Source organism: Sminthopsis crassicaudata, chromosome 4 (assembly GCF_048593235.1).
Source record: "Sminthopsis crassicaudata isolate SCR6 chromosome 4, ASM4859323v1, whole genome shotgun sequence".
In the NCBI taxonomy this organism is placed as follows: Eukaryota; Metazoa; Chordata; class Mammalia; order Dasyuromorphia; family Dasyuridae; genus Sminthopsis; species Sminthopsis crassicaudata.
The window spans coordinates 325051783-325072273 of record NC_133620.1 but is presented as its reverse complement, the minus strand read 5'-3'; the positions used below and the strand labels follow the sequence as shown (position 1 = coordinate 325072273).

Sequence of the window (20491 nt, the reverse complement as noted above, 5' to 3'; positions counted from 1 at the left end):
TGCAAAATTGAATTATGTGCATTATCTCATTTGTTCTTCATTACGGCTCCTTGAAGCATATACTATAATCACCCTCATTTTACAGATGAGGAAGCTGAGACAAATAGAGAGTGATTTATCTAGGGTCACAGACAAAAGAACTGTCTGTGTCAATATTTGAATTTAGGTCTGACTGACTCTAAGGCTAATATCGGGCCACTTGGACAGAAATTTATATTTTAATATGGATTTTCTTTATTTTTTTCAATTTTTTTTTCAGAAAACTTGAATTTATCTCACTCATGTGTTAGCGGCTGGATATTGTGCTTTATTCATCTTTTCATTTCTCTCTGTACCTAGCACAGTGCCTTGACTAAATGAAATTCTCAATAAATAATCAAATTACTGAATGAATGAATTGGCTTCCCATCTCTGCACATCAGTTTCCTCATTTGAAAAACTGAATGACCTCTAGGATTCCTTGAATTTCTGGATACTATAATCATTATTTAATGGCAATGCCTTTCCTCACATCTATTAAATACTGAAGCTTCATTTATCTGGCATAAGGAAAGGAAATTCTATAACATCAATTTTGCAGATAATTAAGGCATTAAAACATTGGAGATTTTACTTATTATGGAATTTTAAAAATTTTAATGTGTATTTATTGTTGCTGTTCAGTCATTTTTAGTCATGTCTGACTCTTCATGACCATATTGCGGTTTTCTCTGCAAAAATACTGGAGTGGTTTGCCATTTTCTTCGTTAGCTCATTTTAGAGATGAGGAAATTGAGACAAACAGGATTAAGAGACTTTCTGGATCACACAACTATTAAGGATCAGAGGTCAGATTTAAATTCAGAAAGATTAGGTCTTTTTGACTTCAGGTCCAGTATTGTCAACTACATCATCTAACTGTTACACATTTTATTATATAGAATAATAAAATAGAAGAATGATCATTAAACATTTAAGAAAGTCCTTTATTAAACAAAGTATTCCAAATACAACAAAACCTTTTGTATTAGAGGATCATTATGATAGATATCAATTATCTTTCAATATGATAAAGGAATGAAGTCTTTAGAGGTTAGCTGAGTATTAACATTGCTTGCCTCTATATAAACAAGTCTCAGCATGGTGGGCTTCTAATTTCTATAACTATTTTTATGGTTTTTCAATTTTCTTCCTCTTTATATGAGTATAGACTGTTACTTCTTATGACTCTTACCTTAGCTAATCTGCTACTTTCACTTTGTGTTTAGAAACCAAAAAAAAAAAAAAAACTTGTCATAATCAAGCTTTAGTTGGTGATAAAAATAAGTCAGATTCAGAATAACAGGGACATGGAGACCAGTCATATCTAAGATTGGCAAGAGGGAATACTGCTAGCAGCAGGCAGCACAAGGAAGTCCAGAAATAAGAGAACAAGCATGGTGGATAGTTGGCATAATGGAATTCAAAAAGTAACCAGTGAGGTTCTACAACAAGAAACTTGTCACTGAATGCTATTATAGTTGTAGTAGTAACAACAAGAACAGCAATAATAATAATAATTAATTATAATAATCAAACTTGCCTTTTAAAAAGAAGGGGGAAAATATACTTCCTTCCCTTCATAGCAGAGATAAAAGATTCTTAGGGTAGAACAATATATATATTTTTGTCAGATTTGGATGGTGTTAAAAATGATTGTTCTAGGGAGTAAAAAAGGGAATGATATATTTGGAAATAAACATAATGTAAAAAAAAAATTCAAAAAAATTGAAAAGGTAAAAAGTCCTCTTGATTCAGGATGAAACTGGATTGAGTCAGAAAAGAATTAACCTAGAAAGAGCACTTTAAAGGATCTTAACTATTAGTAATAAGAGAATCAAAAGGTTCAATAACAGATAAGATAAATTAGTTATGAAGTATAGGATTTTTATAACAAATATATTTTAGTTATATACATACACATAACTACACCAGTATATTTCCACATTTATATTTAAGATCCAGAAGGTTAAGATGCCTAGAAATTAATTTGGAAAAGTAGTTTTTACAGAATAGTGACCAAATAGTAGATTGTATTCTATGGAAGCTAAATGATAACAAATGCTTCTAACTAGGATAAATGTGTCCTTTCTTCTTTCTCAAGACACATATGTTGACATTCGTGCTCTGGCACCTTGAAAATGGGCACATGCAATTAGAAGCTTCTAGTTGATACCTCAGTTCCTATTTGGAGTGGGGGAGAATTATGCTCAAGTGACTTGTAATTGAGATAGGAGTTGTCACCCAATCAGCAGATTTAAAAAGAAAAACAACTTCTGCTTTCTTTCATTTTCTTACTTCAAATGTGTCAGACTGAGCTACTTCTTTCTTGAACTTTAAATAAAATGGGGAGGTCTCCCTTTTTTCCTGCCCCTTCCATAGGCGCAACAATTATAGTAGTACAGATCTTATAAGGAGTGTGTGTGTGTGTGTGTGTGTGTGTGTCTATGATCTGATAAACTTGAGATTGGATCTCAAGTTTTTAGCTTCTTCTTCTGTTTTGTATTTTTTTTTTTAATTTGAGAAAAGGTAATTGAATAGCCATCCTGAGATGAATGTTTCCAGACTTAGTTATACCTTATGAACTGGAAAGTTCCAGAGCCACTGGGAGCTCTAAGTGCTAGTAGCAAGAACTATTTCCTGTAGCTATATTCTTCTCAAAGTAGATGTTCAATGAAACCAGGATGAGCTATATATATTTGTCAGAAGATATTGATCTATAGTGAGTTGTATGAACAATACAGATCTAAGGTGGTCCTGCAAAATGATTCATGTTTTATTTATTAACCAAGCACAAGAACATAATGGGAGTGATAGGTTCCTGGTTCACTGTTTCATAAACACAAGCATTTTTTTTTTTTTTTTGGTGGTAGAGAAAATACATATCTATTCTATATTTTTTATCTACTATTTTGTATATTAAGTAAGATTTCTAGACTTTTCTGGATAAGACCCTTAATCTCTTTGGAGAAAACCTGATACATGTGCCAAACCTAAACTTTGTTTTAGAAGGTTTTCCTGGAATAACTAAAAGGAGGCATAAGGCATGAACTAGCAAGTATCTCATTCAGTCTTTATGAATCTTAAGCAGAAGACTCTTGTGGGCAACTATGTAGTACAGCGGATAGAATTCTAAACTTGAGAGTTCAGGAAGGCCTAAATTTCAATCTGGCCTCAGTATTCAGCTGAATGATTCTAGACTAGTCACTTAAACTCTATTTGCTTTCATTTTCTCATGGGCAAAAATGAGGCAATGATAGTACCTATGTGTAGGATTGTTGCATGGATAAAAAGAGATAATGTTTACAAAATGCTTTGCAAACTTTTAAGTTCCATATGAAAACTAGTAATCATTATTATTATTACTTTTGATAGAACTTAAAAATATGGCAAAGTACTCAATTTGCTCAATATGAAAGTATATTATAGTAAAAAATTAATTCTCATTCTTAATTACTCCATAAATCACAAATCAAGAGTCTCCTCAGAGAGGTCTAATAATTTAAATAGATATTGCTTTATAATTTATATTTAGAGTTTATGACTTTTTGAACAAAAATTCTAGAGAATAAATTTACCATAGCTTACCTTTTCCAATGTTAACTCTGTTTCAGCTGCATGTGTCATTTTCAGTTCTAACTTCATTTTTTCTGAGTCAGCTTTCAATTTGTTCACAATGGTCTCATGGTCTCTAGCTGCTCGTTGTTTTTCTTCTTCCCGAAGAAGTCCAAGCTCTACAAGCTGCTGTTTTCTTTGAGAGTTTACTTGAATCAACTCTTCTCTCAATTTGTGAACTTGAGCCTCCATATCAGAAATAACCTATTGTTTTTAAAGGGAGGGACTCTTATTAGAAATGGCATTCCTGATAAAAGACTTTCATAAGTATTTAAGAATATAAATGGAAATGCTATCTCCATCTCCTTTTCTTCTTCTACCTATACTTTTAAACAATATTTATAAAGTCTTAAGGGAATTTCCCAATTATTCATATAAAAACCTGCATTTATTTCTTCCATTTCGGATGACAACACTCTGCCAAAATTTCCTGAAGGAATTAGTAGAGTGATCATGAGATTAAACCTGATATTCTTTCAACACACATTGAATAATAAAAATTTGAAATAACAATATTAGGGGCAGCTAGGTGGTACAGTGGATAGAGCATCAGCCCTGAAGTCATGAGGATTAAGTTCAAATCTGGTCTCATACACTTAACACTTCCTGGCTGTGTGACCCAGGCAAGTCACTTAACCCCCAACTACCTCAGCAAAAAAAAAAAAAAAAAAATCAAGATTAGAACTAATTTATGGCATTGGGAGTCATAGAATAAAATCATAAATAGTCCTTATTTTTATCATCATAACTATAGCAAAGAAAAATTATTTCAGCTAGAATCAAAATTGTATATTTGTTATTTTGTATCTTGAATTCAATTACTTCAACATGAAATTTCTGAACAAAGGCCTGAATCTACTAGATTAGAATTGACAAGCACTATATGACTTCTTGTCTCAAACAAGAGAGATCTACTGATGTGTTGAACAAGGATAGTGGAGTAATCCATTTCATGCCTGCCTCTGAAGAGAATGTAGCCTTGCAATTGCTTCTACTGTTGTGTTAAAATGGTTTCAAATTAATGACTCTCATTTCATTTTCTAGAGAAAATGGTCTCACAATTGTGTCTAATATTATTTCAATCCATTTCTCTTTCTTTTCTTGACTTATATGGATGAACATTAACATTAAAACAAAGTTCTAGCAAAGTAGTTTCTTTTATTGCTCTTATTTTAACATGATTTTTCTGATTCTAAACTCAATAATAAAGTATATCAATACTGCATGGCAAATGGAAAGAAAAGATTGGTCAGTTTCAAATAAAAATCTACTATTGTTAAATCAGCAGATGTGTGACAGTACAAATCTGATGAATTATTAAGATGATGTTGACAATAGCTAATTAAATTGTGGAACACATATGGAGGTTCACATTTTACACTAAAGAAAAGATATTGCTTTATTTATGAAGTGTCTCAAAACTAATGTGTTGATTTTATATATATATATATATATATATATATATATATATATATATATATATATATATAAAACACATAACATTTATGTTGCTGTTCAAGGCTTTTTAAATGATTGCAGTTTCAATCATGGCATAATGAGCTTTTTCAAATAGAAAGTGAAATAAAACTTGGGGAAAGTAAGATAGTGAGAAACACAGTGTTAGTTATTTTAACTGTGAATGTGAAAAGAATGAATTCTCCCATAAAAAAGAAGCAGATTGCACACTGGACTAGAAATACATTTAAAGTAGAGTGATATGTAGGAGTAAAGGTAAAAGGTTGGAGCAGAATCTATTATTCTTCAATTGAAGTAAAAAAAAAAAAAATCAGGGGTAGTGATCCTGATCTCAGATAAAGCAAAGCAAAAATAGATATAATTAAAAGAGATAAGGAAGAAAAGTTGGAAAAGGAACAAATTAAAAATCCTCTATTGATACCAAATTCAAAATTCTGAAAATCAAAGGAGAGATTAATAAAATTCAAAGTAAGAAAACTATTATATTAATAAGAAAAATTAAAAATTGGTTTTAGGAAAAAACCCAACAAAATTGATAAACTCTGGGTTAATTTGATTAGTAAAGGAAAGAAGAAAATAAAATGATCAGTATCAAAAAATGAAAAGGGTTAATTTACCACCAATAAAGAAAGAGATAATTAAAGCAATAATCAGTAACTATTTTATGCAATTGCACACCAATAAATCTGATAATCTAAGTGAAATGGATGAATACTGACAAAAATGCAGATAATTGAGAATAATAGATGAAAAAATAAAATACTTAAATAGTACCATTTTACAAAAAGGAAATTGAACAAACCATTAATGAACTACCAAAGAAAAAAATCTCCAGGGTCAGACAGATTTACAAGTGAATTCAACCAATCATTAATTTAACACTATATAAACTATGTGAAGAAATAGGGGAAGATGTCGTCCTACCAAATTCCTTTTACTACACAGATATCTAAATCAAGAAGGACCAAAACAGAACAAGAAAATTATAGACCAATTTCTCTAATGAATATAAATGCAAAACTCTTAAATAAAATATTAGGATATAGATTACAGCAATTTATCACCAGGATAATACATTATGATCAAGTGGGATATATACCAGGGATGCAGAGTTGATTTAATAGCAGGAAAACTATTAGTATAATTGACCATATCAATAACCAAACTATAGAAATTACATAATTATCTCAGTAAGCACAGAAAAAGCATTAGATAAAACACAACACTTATTCCTATTTAAAAAAAACAAAACTAAAGAGCACAGGAATAAATGGAATTTTTCTTAAAATAATAAGAATCATCTATCTAAAATTACTAGCAAGCATTATTTGTAATGCAGATAAGCTAGAAGCATTCCCAATTAGATGGGGTATAAAAATAGTTTGCTTAGAATCACCACTATTATTCAATATTGTACTAGAAATGTTAGCTTTAAGTATAAGAGAAGGAAAATTGAAGGAATTAGAGTAGGTAATGAGGAAACAAAACTATCATTCTTTGCAGATGATATAATATAGTTAGAGAATCCTAGAGAATCAACTATAAAACTACTACAAACAACAACTTTAACAAAGTCACAGGATATAAAATAAATCCATATAAATCATCAACATTTCTATATTTTATCAACAAAGTCCAACAGCAAGAGATAGAAACAGAAATTCCAATTAAAATAAATGTAGACAATATAAAATATTTGGAGTCTACCAGCCATTACAAAGCCCAAAACTATATGAACACATTTACAAAATACTTCTCACATACATAAAGTTATATCTAAATAATTGGAAGAATATCAAGTGTTCAGGGGTAGTCCAAGTTAATATAATAAAAATGACAATTCAGTCTAAATTAATCTATGTATTCAGTACTATAGTAATCAAACTGCCACTACAAAATTCATCTGGAAGAACAAAAGGTCAAAAACTTCAAGGGAATTGATATATTTTTTTTAATTCAAAGGAAGATAACCTAGCTGCACCTGGCCTAAAACTATATCATAAAGTGGGAGTTATCAGTACCATTTGGCACTGGCTAAGAAATAGAGCAGTGGATGAATGGAGGGGGTTAAACTCACAAGACACAATGATTATAGTAATCTAGTGTTTGATAAACCTAAAGACTCCAGCTTCTGGGATAAGAACTCACTAATTGACAAAAGTTGCTGGGAAAACTGGAAAACAGTATGGCAGAAACTAGGCGTTGACCAACATCTTGCATTCCAAGATACCATACTAAAATAAAGCCAAAATGGGTTCATGATTTAGATTCTTTTTGTCAAAATAATGTCTAAATAAGCAAATTAGGATAATAAAGGATAGTCTACCTGTAATATCTTTGGAGAAGGGAGGGATTTATGGCCAAAGAAGAACTAAAGAACATTATGAAATGCAAAATAGATAATTTGATTATATTAAATTAAAAGTGAAACAAAGAAAACCAATGTAGCCAAGATTAGAAAGAAATCAGAAAACTGGGTGATAAAATTTACAGCCAGTGTTTCTGATAATGGCCTCCCTTCTAAAATATATAGAGAATTGACTTAAATTTATAAGAATTCATTCCCCAATTGATAAATAGCCAAAAGATATGAACAATTTTTAGATGAAGAAATTAAAGCCATGTTAAAAATACTCTAATCATTATTGATTAGAGGAAGGTAAATTAAGATAACTCTGAGGTATCACTTTACACCTCTCAAATATGCTAAAATAACAGGAAAAGATAATGATAAATGTTGAATGACATGGGAAAACTGGGACACAAATACAATGTTGATGGAGTTGTGAAATGATCCAACCATTCTGGAGAGCAATTTGGAACTACGCCCAAAGGGTTATAAAATTGTGCATACCCTTTGATCCATCAGTGTCTCTGCTTGTTTCGCATTTCAAAGAAATCATAAAAATGGAAAAGGACCCACATGTATTAAAAAATCTTTGTAGCAGCCCTTTTTGTACTGGCAAGGAACTGGAAACTGAGAAGATGTCCACCAATTGGGGAATGGTTGAATAAGTTATGGGATATGAAGCTAATGTAATGTTATTGCTCTCTAGGAAATGATCAGCAGGATGATTTCAGAAAGGCCTGAAGAGACTGATGCCAAGTGAAGCAAGTAGAACCAAGAGAATGTTGTACACAGCAACAAAATGATTATGTAAAGACCAACTGTGATGGACTTGGCTCTTTTCAACAATAAGGTGATTCAGGCCAATTCCCATAGGCTTATAGATAGAGCCATTTACATTTAGAGAGAAGACTGTGGGGACTGAATGTGGATTGTAACATAGTATTTTCACCTTTGTTGTTGTTGTTTGTTTACCAGCTTTTTTTTTTTTCTTTCTCATGTTTTTCTTTTGATGTGATTTTTTCTTGAATATCATGCCAAATATGGAAATATATTTGGAAAAATTGCACATATTTGACCTGTATTGTATTGCTTGCTGTCTTAAGGAGTATGGCAGGAGGAGGAAGAGAGAAAAATTTGGAACATAAGGTTTTGCAAAGGTGAATGTTGGAAACTATCTTTGAATGTATCTGGAATAATAAATTTTTTAAAAAAAGAAAGGGTCATTGGAAATTTAAGTAAAACTGGTGGAAGATTAAATAATTAAATTCTAATTCTTAAGTCAAAGAATACATTATAGACACAACTGAAGTTTTCATAGATGAAGATTATTACAATGTAACATTTTAAAACTAATGGGATATCTAAAGTAAACCTCAGGGGAAAATTTTTTATTCTAAACAGTTACATCCATCAAACTAAGAAAGAACAGATATATAAAGTGTGTAATTAACACTAACAAGTTAAGAAACTAAAAAATCTAAAAAGTAAAGCAGAAATGTAAAAAATTAAAGAAGTGATTAATACAACTGAAAACAAATGATAAAATCCATTGAATTAAGATTTAATCCAGTAATTGTTAAAAAAAAAAAAAATCCAACAACTAACACATAAGCAAACTAGGAGAGTGTGGGAAGTTTACCTGTCAAATCTATGGATAAAGGAAAAATTTAAGACAAAATAAAATAGACCATTGCAAAATATAAAATGGATTATTTTGGTTCTATAAAATTAAAAAAAAGTTTTATTGCATAAACAAAACAAAACAGTACAACCTAAATTAGAAAAAAAGGCAGAAAATAGGGGAAAATAACTACATCAAATATCTCTGACAAAGTGCTAATTTCTTGAATAGAAAAACATGTCAAATTTATAAGAACAGAAGTAATTTCCCAAATGATAACTGACCAAAGGATATCAATAGGAAGTTTTTAGACACACACATACACAAAGAAAACCCAAAGGTATCTATAGGCATATGAAAAACTGTTAAAAGCAAAACGACAAATGTTGGAATGGATGTGGGAAAATTAGGATGTCAATGCACTACTCAGAGAGTAGTAAATTGATCCATTAATTCTGGAAAGCAATTTGGAACTATGCCCAAAGGGCTATAAAACTGTGTACATCCTTTGATCCAGCAATACCACTACTATGTCTATGGCCCAAAGAGATCAAAAAAGGGAGAAGGATTTATTTGTACAAAAATATTTAAAACAGCTCTTTTTATGGAAGCTGAGAATTGGAAATTGAGTGGATGTCCATCAATTGTAAAATATTTGAATAAATTGTGGTATATAATTGTAAATGGAATATTATTGTGCCATAAAGAAATGACAAGCTGAATGATTTCAGGAAAACCTGGAAAGACTTACATAAACTGATGCTAAGAAAAGTGAGCAGAACCGGAGTCACTGTACACAGTGAGAGGAGGGAACGGAAGAAAGGATAAAGCCTGGAACTCAAAATTTTTTAAAAAGTGTTAAAATTTGTTTTTAGTTGTAATTGAGAGGAAATAAAATATATAAAAAAGGAAACTAACAAATAGCTTGTTTAAAAAAGATTTTTTGGTGATTGGGGGTTGTGAGGCAATTGGGGTTAAGTGATTTGCCCAGGATCCCACAGATAATGTGTATTAAATGTTTGAGGCCAAATTTGAATTTAGATCCTCCTGACTTCAGGACAAGTTCTCCATCCACTTCAAGACCAGTTCTCCATCCATTGCATTATATAAACATCACAGAAGGAAAGAAATTTTAACAATAGAAGATGAACTAAATTATCAGAAAATATTTTGCCAAATTATATATATATGTATATATATACAAAAAAGATAATTTAGATGAAATGGATGAATATATTTTTTAAAAAAGACACAGAGAAGCACATTATATATGTGTGTGTATTAGATATATAAATCGCACACAGAAAAAAGACAATGAATAAACCATGAATGAACTCTCAAAGAAAAAGAAAAGATAAATGATTTACAAGTGAGTTCTATCAAATATTCAAAGAAAAGATAATTATAATTTTATATAAACTGCTGGTAAAAATAGGAAATGAAAGAAACCATTCAAACTTTATTTTCTGATATAACCATATATATAGAAAAAGAAAATCATAGGCAAATTTGCCTTATGATCACTGATTCAAAAAAATAAAGCCAAATATTAGCACAGAGGCTACAACAACATATTAAAAGAATTATTCAAAATTATGTTTATACTAGTGATATAGGATTGGTTCATTACAAGGAAAACTATAATCATAATGTATCACATTAATTAAATAATAAAAAACCTACTATATGCCTGAAAAAAAGTTTTGAAAAAACTGGTTTTTCCCAAAAGCATATAAAGCACAGGAATAAATGCCCCCCCCCCCCAAAAAAAAAGTAACTGAAGCCAATTAAAAGTAATTTTTTTTAAACCAGAGAAAAGACTGAAGAAACTGTCAGATTCAGCCTTGGACATAAATTCAACATCAAATAAGGAAGATTCAGAAAGGGAGTGAGAGATGAATATAATGGGAAAAGACAACTAAAAAGGAGAAAGAAATTTCATCTCCAATCCTAGATCACAAACAGTTAAATCACCTGGAGAGATAAAAAAATTACAAGATGAATAACATGACATCCAAAATATTGCTATTGTTTCTAAGTAAACCTTTTAAGATAGAAAGTTGAAATCAACACCTGTTCAAACATGCATTCCTAAAAGAGCTTGGGAACTGAAGATGTTTGTATGTATACAGATATACTCAAATACACAATTTTTTAAAACAACAGGAATGAAGAAAAATGAGGAATAGTATTTCCAAATGTAAATTTTTTTAAATTTTATTATATTGTGTTTTGAGATGCGATACCCTCTCACCCAGAATGGCCACTTATGGGACAGATTTCAATACTAACCAACAAAAAAAGCTTTAACCTTTTCTTACTTAGGTTGGTTTGTATCTCACAAGGTTGGTGATCTTCTACTCCTGGGAATTCATCATATTGGTGCCAGATAGTGTGTGTGTGTATCTATATATAAATATAGATAAATCTGACTTACTTTAACCATATTATACCTCAGAACTTCTTTTTTTTTTATTCATTTTTCCAAATTATCCCCTCCCTTCCTCCACTCCCTCCCCATGGATGGCAGGTAATCCCATACATTTTACATGTGTTACAATATAACCTAGATACAATATATGTGTGTAAATACCATTTTCTTGTTGCACATTAATTATTAGCTTCCGAAGGTATAAGTAACCTGGGTAGATAGACAGTAGTGCTAACAATTTACATTCGCTTCCCAGTGTTCCTTCTCTGGGTATAGTTATTTCTGTCCATCATTGATCAACTGGAAGTGAGTTGGATCTTCTTTATGTTGAAGATTTCCACTTCCATCAGAATACATCCTCATACAGTATTGTTGTTGAAGTGTATAGTGATCTTCTGGTTCTGCTCATTTCACTCAGCAACAGTTGATTTAAGTCTCTCTGTATTCCTCCTGCTGGTCATTTCTTACAGAGCAATAATATTCCATAACCTCATATACCGCAATTTACCCAACCATTCTCCAATTGATGGACATCCATTCAACTTCCAGTTTCTAGCTACAACAAAAAGAGCTGCCACAAACATTTTGGCACATACAGGTCCCTTTCCACTCTTTAGAATTTCTTTGGGATATAATCCCAGTAGTAGTACTGCTGGGTCAAAGGGTATGCACAGTTTGATAACTTTTTGGGCATAGTTCCAAATTGCTCTCCAGAATGGCTGGATTCTTTCACAACTCCACCAACAATGTATCAGTGTCCCAGTTTTCCCACATCCCCTCCAACATTCATCATTATTTGTTCCTGTCATTTTAGCCAATCTGACAGGTGTGTAGTGGTATCTCAGAGTTGTCTTAATTTGCATTTCTCTGATCAGTAGTGATTTGGAACACTCTTTCATATGAGTGGAAATAGTTTCAATTTCATCATCTGAGAATTGTCTGTTCATATCCCTTGACCATTTATCAATTGGAGAATGGTTTGGTGTCCTATAAATCAGGGTCAGTTCTCTATATATTTTGGAAATGAGACCTTTGTCAGAACCTTTACTTTTAAAAATATTTTCCCAATTTGTTACTTCCCTTCTAATCTTGTTTGCATTAGTATTGTTTGTACAGAAACTTTTTAGTTTAATGTAATCAAAATCTTCTATTTTGTGATCAATAATGATCTCTAATTCTCCTCTGGTCATAAATTCCTTCCTCCTCCACAGGTCTGAGAGGTAGACTATTCTCTGTTCCTCTAATCTATTTATGATCTCATTCTTTATGCCTAAATCATGGACCCATTTTGATCTTATCTTGGTATATGGTGTTAAGTGTGGGTCCATATCTAATTTCTGCCATACTAATTTCCAGTTTTCCCAACAGTTTCTTCCGAATAATGCATTTTTGTCCCTAATGTTGGTATCTTTGGGTTTGTCAAAGATTAGATTGCTATAGATGTACCCTTTTTTGTCCTTTGTATCTAATCTGTTCCACTGATCTACCGTTCTATTTCTTAGCCAGTACCAAATGGTTTTGGTGACTGCTGCTATATAATATAGCTTTAGATCAGGTACACTTAGACCACCTTCATCTGACTTTTTTTTTCATTAGTTCCCTTGCAATTCTCGACCTTTTATTCTTCCATATGAATTTTGTTGTTATTTTTTCTAGGTCATTAAAATAGTTTCTTGGCAGTCTGATTGGTATAGCACTAAATAAATAGATTAGTTTGGGGAGTATTGTCCTCTTTATTATATTCGCTCGGCCTATCCAAGAGCACTGAATGTCTTCCAATTATTTAAATCTGACTTTATTTTTGTGGCAAGTGTTTTGTAATTTTTCTCATATAATTCCTGACTATTCTTTGGTAGATGGATTCCCAAATACTTTATACTCTCAACATTTGTTTGGAATGTAATTTCTCTTTGTATCTCTTGCTGTTGCATTTTGTTGGTGATATATAAGAATGCTGAGGATTTATGTGGATTTATTTTATATCCTGCCACTTTGCTAAAATTCTGAATTATTTCTAATAGCTTTTTAGCAGAGTCTTTGGGGTTCTCTAAGTATACCATCATGTCATCTGCAAAGAATGATAGTTTGATTTCCTCATTTCCTACTCTAATTCCTTGGATCTCTTTCTTGGCTCTTATTGCCAAGGCTAGAGTTTCTAGTACTATATTGAATAGTAATGGTGATAGTGGGCAACCTTGTTTCACTCCTGATCTTACTGGGAAAGGTTGAAGTTTATTTCTATTGCATATTATGCTTACTGAAGGTCTTAAATATATGCTCCTGATTATTCTAAGGAATAATCCATTTATTCCTATACTCTCAAGAGTTTTTAGTAGGAATGGATGTTGGATTTTGTCAAATGCTTTTTCTGCATCTATAGAGATGATCATATGGTTTTTATTAATTTGATTATTAATATGGTCAATTATACTAATAGTTTTCCTAATATTAAACCAGCCCTGCATTCCTGGTATGAATCCTACTTGATCATAGTGTATTATCCTGGGGATGATTTTCTGAAGTCTTTTTGCTAATATCTTATTTAAGATTTTAGCATCAATATTCATTAAGGAAATTGGTCTATAATTTTCTTTCTCAGTTTTCGATCGACCTGGTTTAGGTATCAGTACCATGTCTGTGTCATAAAAGGAGTTTGGTAGGACTCCTTCATTCCCTATTTTTCCAAATAGTTTATATAGCATTGGGGCTAATTGTTCTTTAAATGTTTGGTAGAATTCACATGTAAATCCATCTGGTCCAGGGGATTTTTTCCTGGGGAGTTGATTAATAGCTTGTTCTATTTCTTTTTCTGAAATGGTACTATTTAAGCAATTTATTTCCTCCTCTGTTAATCTAGGAAGCCTATATTTTTGGAGGAAGTCATCCATTTCACTTAAGTTATCAAATTTATTGGCATAAAGTTGGGCAAAGTAACTCATTATTTCTCTAATTTCCTCTTCATTGGTGGAAAGATCCCCCTTTTCATTTGTAAGACTAACAATTTGATTTTCCTCTTTCTTTTTTCTGATCAGATTTACCAAAGGTTTATCTATTTTATTGGCTTTTTCATAAAACCAACTCTTGGTTTTATTTATTAATTCAATAGTTTTTTTACTTTCAATATTATTGATTTCTCCTTTTAATTTTTGTATTTCAAGTTTAATTTTTGGTTGGGGGTACCTCAGAACTTCTAAGTTTAACTGATACATTAACAAGAGCTTCTCCAGCTGCAGGAACTACAGGGATGTGCTATAATGCCAGAACCCTCAATACTATATTATAAATTATCAATTATAAAAGCATTTATTATTTGTTAAAAAATAGAAAAGTTTAATAGATTAGATTATAAAAGCGAGAATCAGAAATAATGAAACTCAGTAACCCAGTGTTCAACAAACCTTAAAATATAAATTACTTACGAAAGATTCTCTATTTGATTAAAAACTACTGGGAAAACTAGAAAGCAGTCTGGCAGGATTTTTAGACCAACATCTTAAATAACATTTTGCAATAAGTACGAAAATAGTTACATGAACTGAATAAAAAAAAAATAGAAGAGAAACAGTCTTTTATAGCTATGAGTGGAGGATGAATTCTTAATCAAAATATAGGGACAATTGCAAAAGTAAAATGTTTAATTTTGATTTTATAAATCTGAAAACCTTTTGGATAAACAAAATTAATGCATCTAAGATAAGAATGAATGAAGTCAAGAAGGGGAAAAATCTTTGCATCAAATGTTTGGAAACAGATATTAAAAACAACAAAATATATATATATATATATGAAATAGTCATTCCCCAAGAGGAAAGTGGTCAAAGGATATGGATAGTTCTTAAATAAATAATTACCAATATGAAAGAATGCTCTAAATCATTAATATAAAAAATGCAAATCAAAACAATTATGAGGTCTCACTCTGAAACTTGACAAAGATGACAAAATATTGGAATAGTCACTGTTATAGTGGTTGTGGAAATATACTCTTGGTAGAAGTATGAATTAGAAGAACCATTCTGGAAAGCACTTTGGAATTGTGTAAATAAAGTGGCTCAAAGACTTATTATACACTTACGTGGAGATCATCCTAGAAAGCATATATTTCCAGAAGGTCATTGATAAAAAGAAAGAATTCTTAATATGCCAAATCAAGTCATCAAGCACATATTAATTACTCACTATGTGTTAGGTACTGTTCTAAGTCCAGGGGATACAAAGAAAAACAAAAAACAGCCCCTTTTCTCAAGAAGCTCAGCCTAATGAGAGTGATAATATGTAAACAGCTATATATAAACAAGATAAATACAGGAAACTGGAGATGATCATTTGAGAAAAGGTACAAGCATTAAAGGGGATTGGGAAATATGTAAAAAGTGGTACTTTAGTTGAGCTTCAAATGAATCCAAGAAAACCAGAAGGCAGAGATGTGGGGATGGGAGGTGGAGATAATTGCAAGGGTAGGAGACACTCAGGAAAATGTCAGAAGTTGGAATATCATATGCAAATAATGAAGAGATCAGTTTTATTGAATCACAAAATACATGGGGTGAAGTAAGTAAGGTCTAAGAAGAGTGGAAAGATAGGAAAGGGCTAAGTTATGAAAGGACTTAGAAGTCAAATAGGATTTAATATTTGATACTTAAAAGTAACAGGAACTATTAGTTCCTTGAGTAACAGGTGATATGATTAGATGTGCTTTGGGAACACAATCTGACAGATGGAGTATAGACTGGATTAGGGAGGACTTGTAGCAGAGAAACCAACCACAAGGCTACTGTAACAGTCCAAAAATGAGGGATGAGGGCTTATACTAAAAGTAATGATAATGTGAAGTAGAGAAAAAGAGGCATATGCAGAAGATATTACAAAGGGAAAAATAATGAAATACATTGGATAAGGGAAATGACAACTTGAGCCTGGGAAATTGAGGAGGAAATGGCATTTTTAATAGTAAGAGAAAATATAAAGAGTGGATTTGGAGAGAATGATAGTTTAGTTTTGGACATGTTGAGTTTCAGATATCTATAGTACATCTAGTTAGAAATAGGTAATTGGAGATGTAATGCCAGTGACAATAGGTGATGAAAGACTGGAGGCCAGAAAATATATCAGTTTGGGGTAAATAGATCTGAAAATTATCAGCACGAGACAACAGTTATATCCACAGGAAATGATGAGATTACCTGGTAAAGTAGTGTAGAAGTAGAAGAGGGACCAGGATAGAACTTTGGGTGTCAACAAGAAAATATTTATAACAGTACTTTTTCTGATAGCAAAGAACTGTAAATAAGGCATACACTTATCAACTGAGGAATAAATAGTTTTAAAAAGTTGTGGCACATGAATATAATGGAATATTATTGTGCACTAAGGAATGACAAATACAATGAATGCAAAAAACATGGAAAAACTTAGATAATCAGATACAAAAATAATAAGCAAAAATTGGAAAATTATTAACAATGACCACTATTTTCCAATGTAAACAGAAATAACATTTTAAACTGAAATGTTACAAAATTATTAAGAACAAATTTGAAAGCAAAGATATGAGAAGACACGTCTTTATACTAGATGTGGAGTGTATGGGTGTTGAACACTGCATATATTATTAGATTATTTTTTGGATGTATTGATTGGTTTTTACAAATGTTTTCTTCTTTCTCCTTTAAATAAAATCCTTTGTTATGAGGTATAAATTTCTGGGAGGTGGGAGGAGGAATGTATGGGGAAATTGTTGGCAACATAAAACCAAGAGCTAAAAATTTTTTAAAGAGATTACCTATAAAGCAAGGATGTCCATTATGATCACTATTATTTAACATAGTGGTAAAAATGCTAGTTTGCTACATTCAAATAGGTATTTTTTAAATAGACAAAGGAGACTGCAAATCATAATCTATTGGCTTTTCACCACTCTCTACTTTACATATATATATTCTTCCCCTGCACCATAATCTCCAGTTCTTGACCCCCCCCCCTTGTTCTCTATCACGTCACCAGCTTTAGCAACTCCTCTTCTTCCTATCTTGATTCCATAGTGAACCAATTTAATTCTATGTTGTCCTTATCTTTTGAAACCCTAGTTCCCTAATTCACCAATTATATGCAGCCAAGCCTCAGCCTTGGATCACTCTCTTCAATCACATGTGTAAATTTCTTCACTTCTATACATGTGCTGCTGACTGAAAATGGAGAAATAACAAACACTCTTTTGACTGGGTCCACTACAAATTTATGCTTCATTATATCAAAAGGTCCCCCAACTGTTGCTAGGCAATCCTAATTTATCTCCTTTATCAATTCACTCTCCCATTATCCACAGTAGTTCTTCCAAATGTTTTAATAACTCCTCAAAATGCCCACTCTCCCCAACTCACTAAGGTGAGAATCTTGCCCCATGTTTTAGAGAAAAATATGATGTCATTTGTTGTGAATTCTTTCTTCTCCCCTCTCCCTCATCTCCTATCATTCAGATGCCTTCTCTTTCACTCCAGTCTCATGTGATAAAATTGACTTTACACCTTGGTTAACCCCTCTACTTGCTCAAGCAATCTTATTCCACTTCATTTCTAACAAATTGTCTCCTCTGTCATCTCCATCTTTCCTTTCTTTCTGTGTCTGTCTCTTTTTCTCTGTCTTTCTTTTTCTTTCTTTTTTTCTGGCTTGTTTCCTACTGTATAAAACATGCTTATGACTCTCCTATCCTGAAAAAAAAAAAACAATAACCAAAAAATAAAAATCTTCCCACCCCCATTGTAATCGGTCCTTTATTTCTTTTGTCCTTTGGAGCTAAACTCCTTAAATAGGTTGCCTCCACTTTCTCCTTTCTCTTTCTTCTTTTCTTAACTCTTTATAATCTGGTTTCTGAATTTATCATTCCCGTGAAACTATTTTCTCCAATTACCAATGATCTCATATTTGCTAAATCAAAGGGTCTTTTTTTATCCTTATTCTCCTTGATCTCTCTTATAGTCTTTGGTATTGTTATCTTTTCCTCCTTTATATTCTTTTTTTCTATAGGTTTTTGGGATACCACTCTCTCCTAGTTTTCCTGCTACCTATCTGATTGCTCCTTTGCTGGATCCTCTTCTGAAATATGCCCTCGAACCATAGGTGTTTTTTTCCCTTCTCCCTCTCTACTAACCACTTGATGATGTCATCAACTCCTATGGATTGACCCAATCTCTCTGTTGACCTCCAATCTTACAATTCCACTCATGACTATGTACTTTTAAATACCTGTCCTGCTCCCTTAAATTCTTAGTATACCTACCTTTCCACGTTTTGGTAACTCCAAGTCCTATGTAAGTAATTAGCTGCCCTGGTTCTGCTCTTACCTACTAATCCCTACTCTGCTGTTGCCCACAGCTACTTAAGTTTATAATCAAAATATGTGCTGAACAATTTAGGAAGCAGCAGTAGTAGTAATCCAGTAGCTGCTCTATTTTGAGTTCCTAAAAGATGTTAGCAATAAAACAAATATGTTGGCAACTTGGAACAGAAAAAAAAAATGTTGCCATGGTTATGGAATCATAACTCCACAACCTACATTTTTTCTTAACAATTCTAGATTTAAGAACTAACCAATAAGAGGGTAGGATATACAACTTATAATTGTATCAAATTCCCAACTATAATTTTTTCTAGTAGATTTGTAAACATTTTTTTTGTTCAGATGTTCATTTTCTTTCTTTAAAACAAGTTAATTTGATTAGGCTATATAAACTGTATAACAATTTCATGGTTAATATAAAAAAAAAAGTTGGTCCAGAGTTGACCAGGAGAGGTGTTCTTAAAGTAGCAATATTCACATAATTTTAATTAATTAATTAGAAACTTTGTAATTTTAAAAATTTCATATCTGTGTAGAGATTGATAATTTTTAAAAGTTTTTTTTATATTGATTACTTGATATAAATAATCCTATGAAGTAAGTGGGGCAGGTGTTATTCACAACAAAAGGAATTTGACTTGCATAAGATCACACAGAGTTATCAAATAGTAGAGTTAGATTTGAATCCCACTCATCTCACTACTACTCTAGTGTTCTTTCAAGTTGATTTTATTGATAAATTAAACTTCATAGTTCAGTATTTCATAAGAACTTTGAACTGAGGTTTATATTCCAATTAATTGAAGAGTTTTCCTTTTAATCACAAATATCAATTTAAAAAGTAAATTCAATTTTTATTAAATGAGACAGCAATCAGATGAATAGTGTCTAAACTAACAATAAAGTTCTGATTAAGAAATCCAAAATAAAGCTGCAGCAAAGCAACCAATTTTTTCAGATACAATGTTTCTTATTCATGAAAATATTACCTACATGACAGTATATTTTTATTATATTTTATTATGTTGTTATACTATAGTACACATTTTATTACATTCTGTAACATTGCTCCCTTCTCTCTCAATAATACATCAAAATCAAGCCATATTTCAGCAAAAACAAATTTAGGCTAGGTTAGTGATGTTTATAGATCTAAACTTCATGTGTTGACTTTCCTGGAACTGTTATTCACAGAAATTGTCTGTCATGATCCCAAAACAGTTAGGTCTGAACATATAAAGAGCAGCTAGTAGCAATGCCAGAGAAAAGAAGGTGATTAACTAAAGAAATGTTATGGAGGGAAAAGCAAAGCTATATAACTTGATTACTGACTAGATAAGAGAGATGAGATTCAGGATTTAAGAATGACAGATTTCAAGGCAATGTGACTGGGAGGATAGGGGTATACTGGACAAAAATTAGGTTGTTAGGAAGAGGGAAAATTTTTTTTTACAGAAAAATAAGTTCAATTTCAGACATTTTTAATTTAAGATATCTGTGAGAAACACTTGGAAATATTCAATAAGCAGTTAAAGATGTGAGACAAGAGGTCAATAGAGAACAAGGACAAGGCGAAAAGACCAGATAATGCTCTGCATAGAGATGATTGTTGAATTCAGGAGCTGGTAAGATAAACAAATGAAA

The 20491-nt window shown here is 31.6% G+C and overlaps 1 protein-coding gene across 8 annotated transcripts in view; it reads right to left on the bottom strand.

Moving 5' to 3' along the window:
- CEP112 (centrosomal protein 112) overlaps nucleotides 1-20491 on the bottom strand; it is a 728584-nt gene that overhangs the window by 378902 nt on the left and 329191 nt on the right. For all 8 annotated transcript variants that reach the window (XR_012481126.1, XR_012481125.1, XM_074260574.1 and 5 more), the window contains exon 21: nucleotides 3607-3837. Coding sequence is in view for 6 of the 8 variants with exons in the window: in XM_074260574.1 (XP_074116675.1) it covers nucleotides 3607-3837 (231 nt within the window). In the remaining 2 variants the exon portion in view is untranslated. The remainder of the gene's footprint in view (nucleotides 1-3606; nucleotides 3838-20491) is intronic.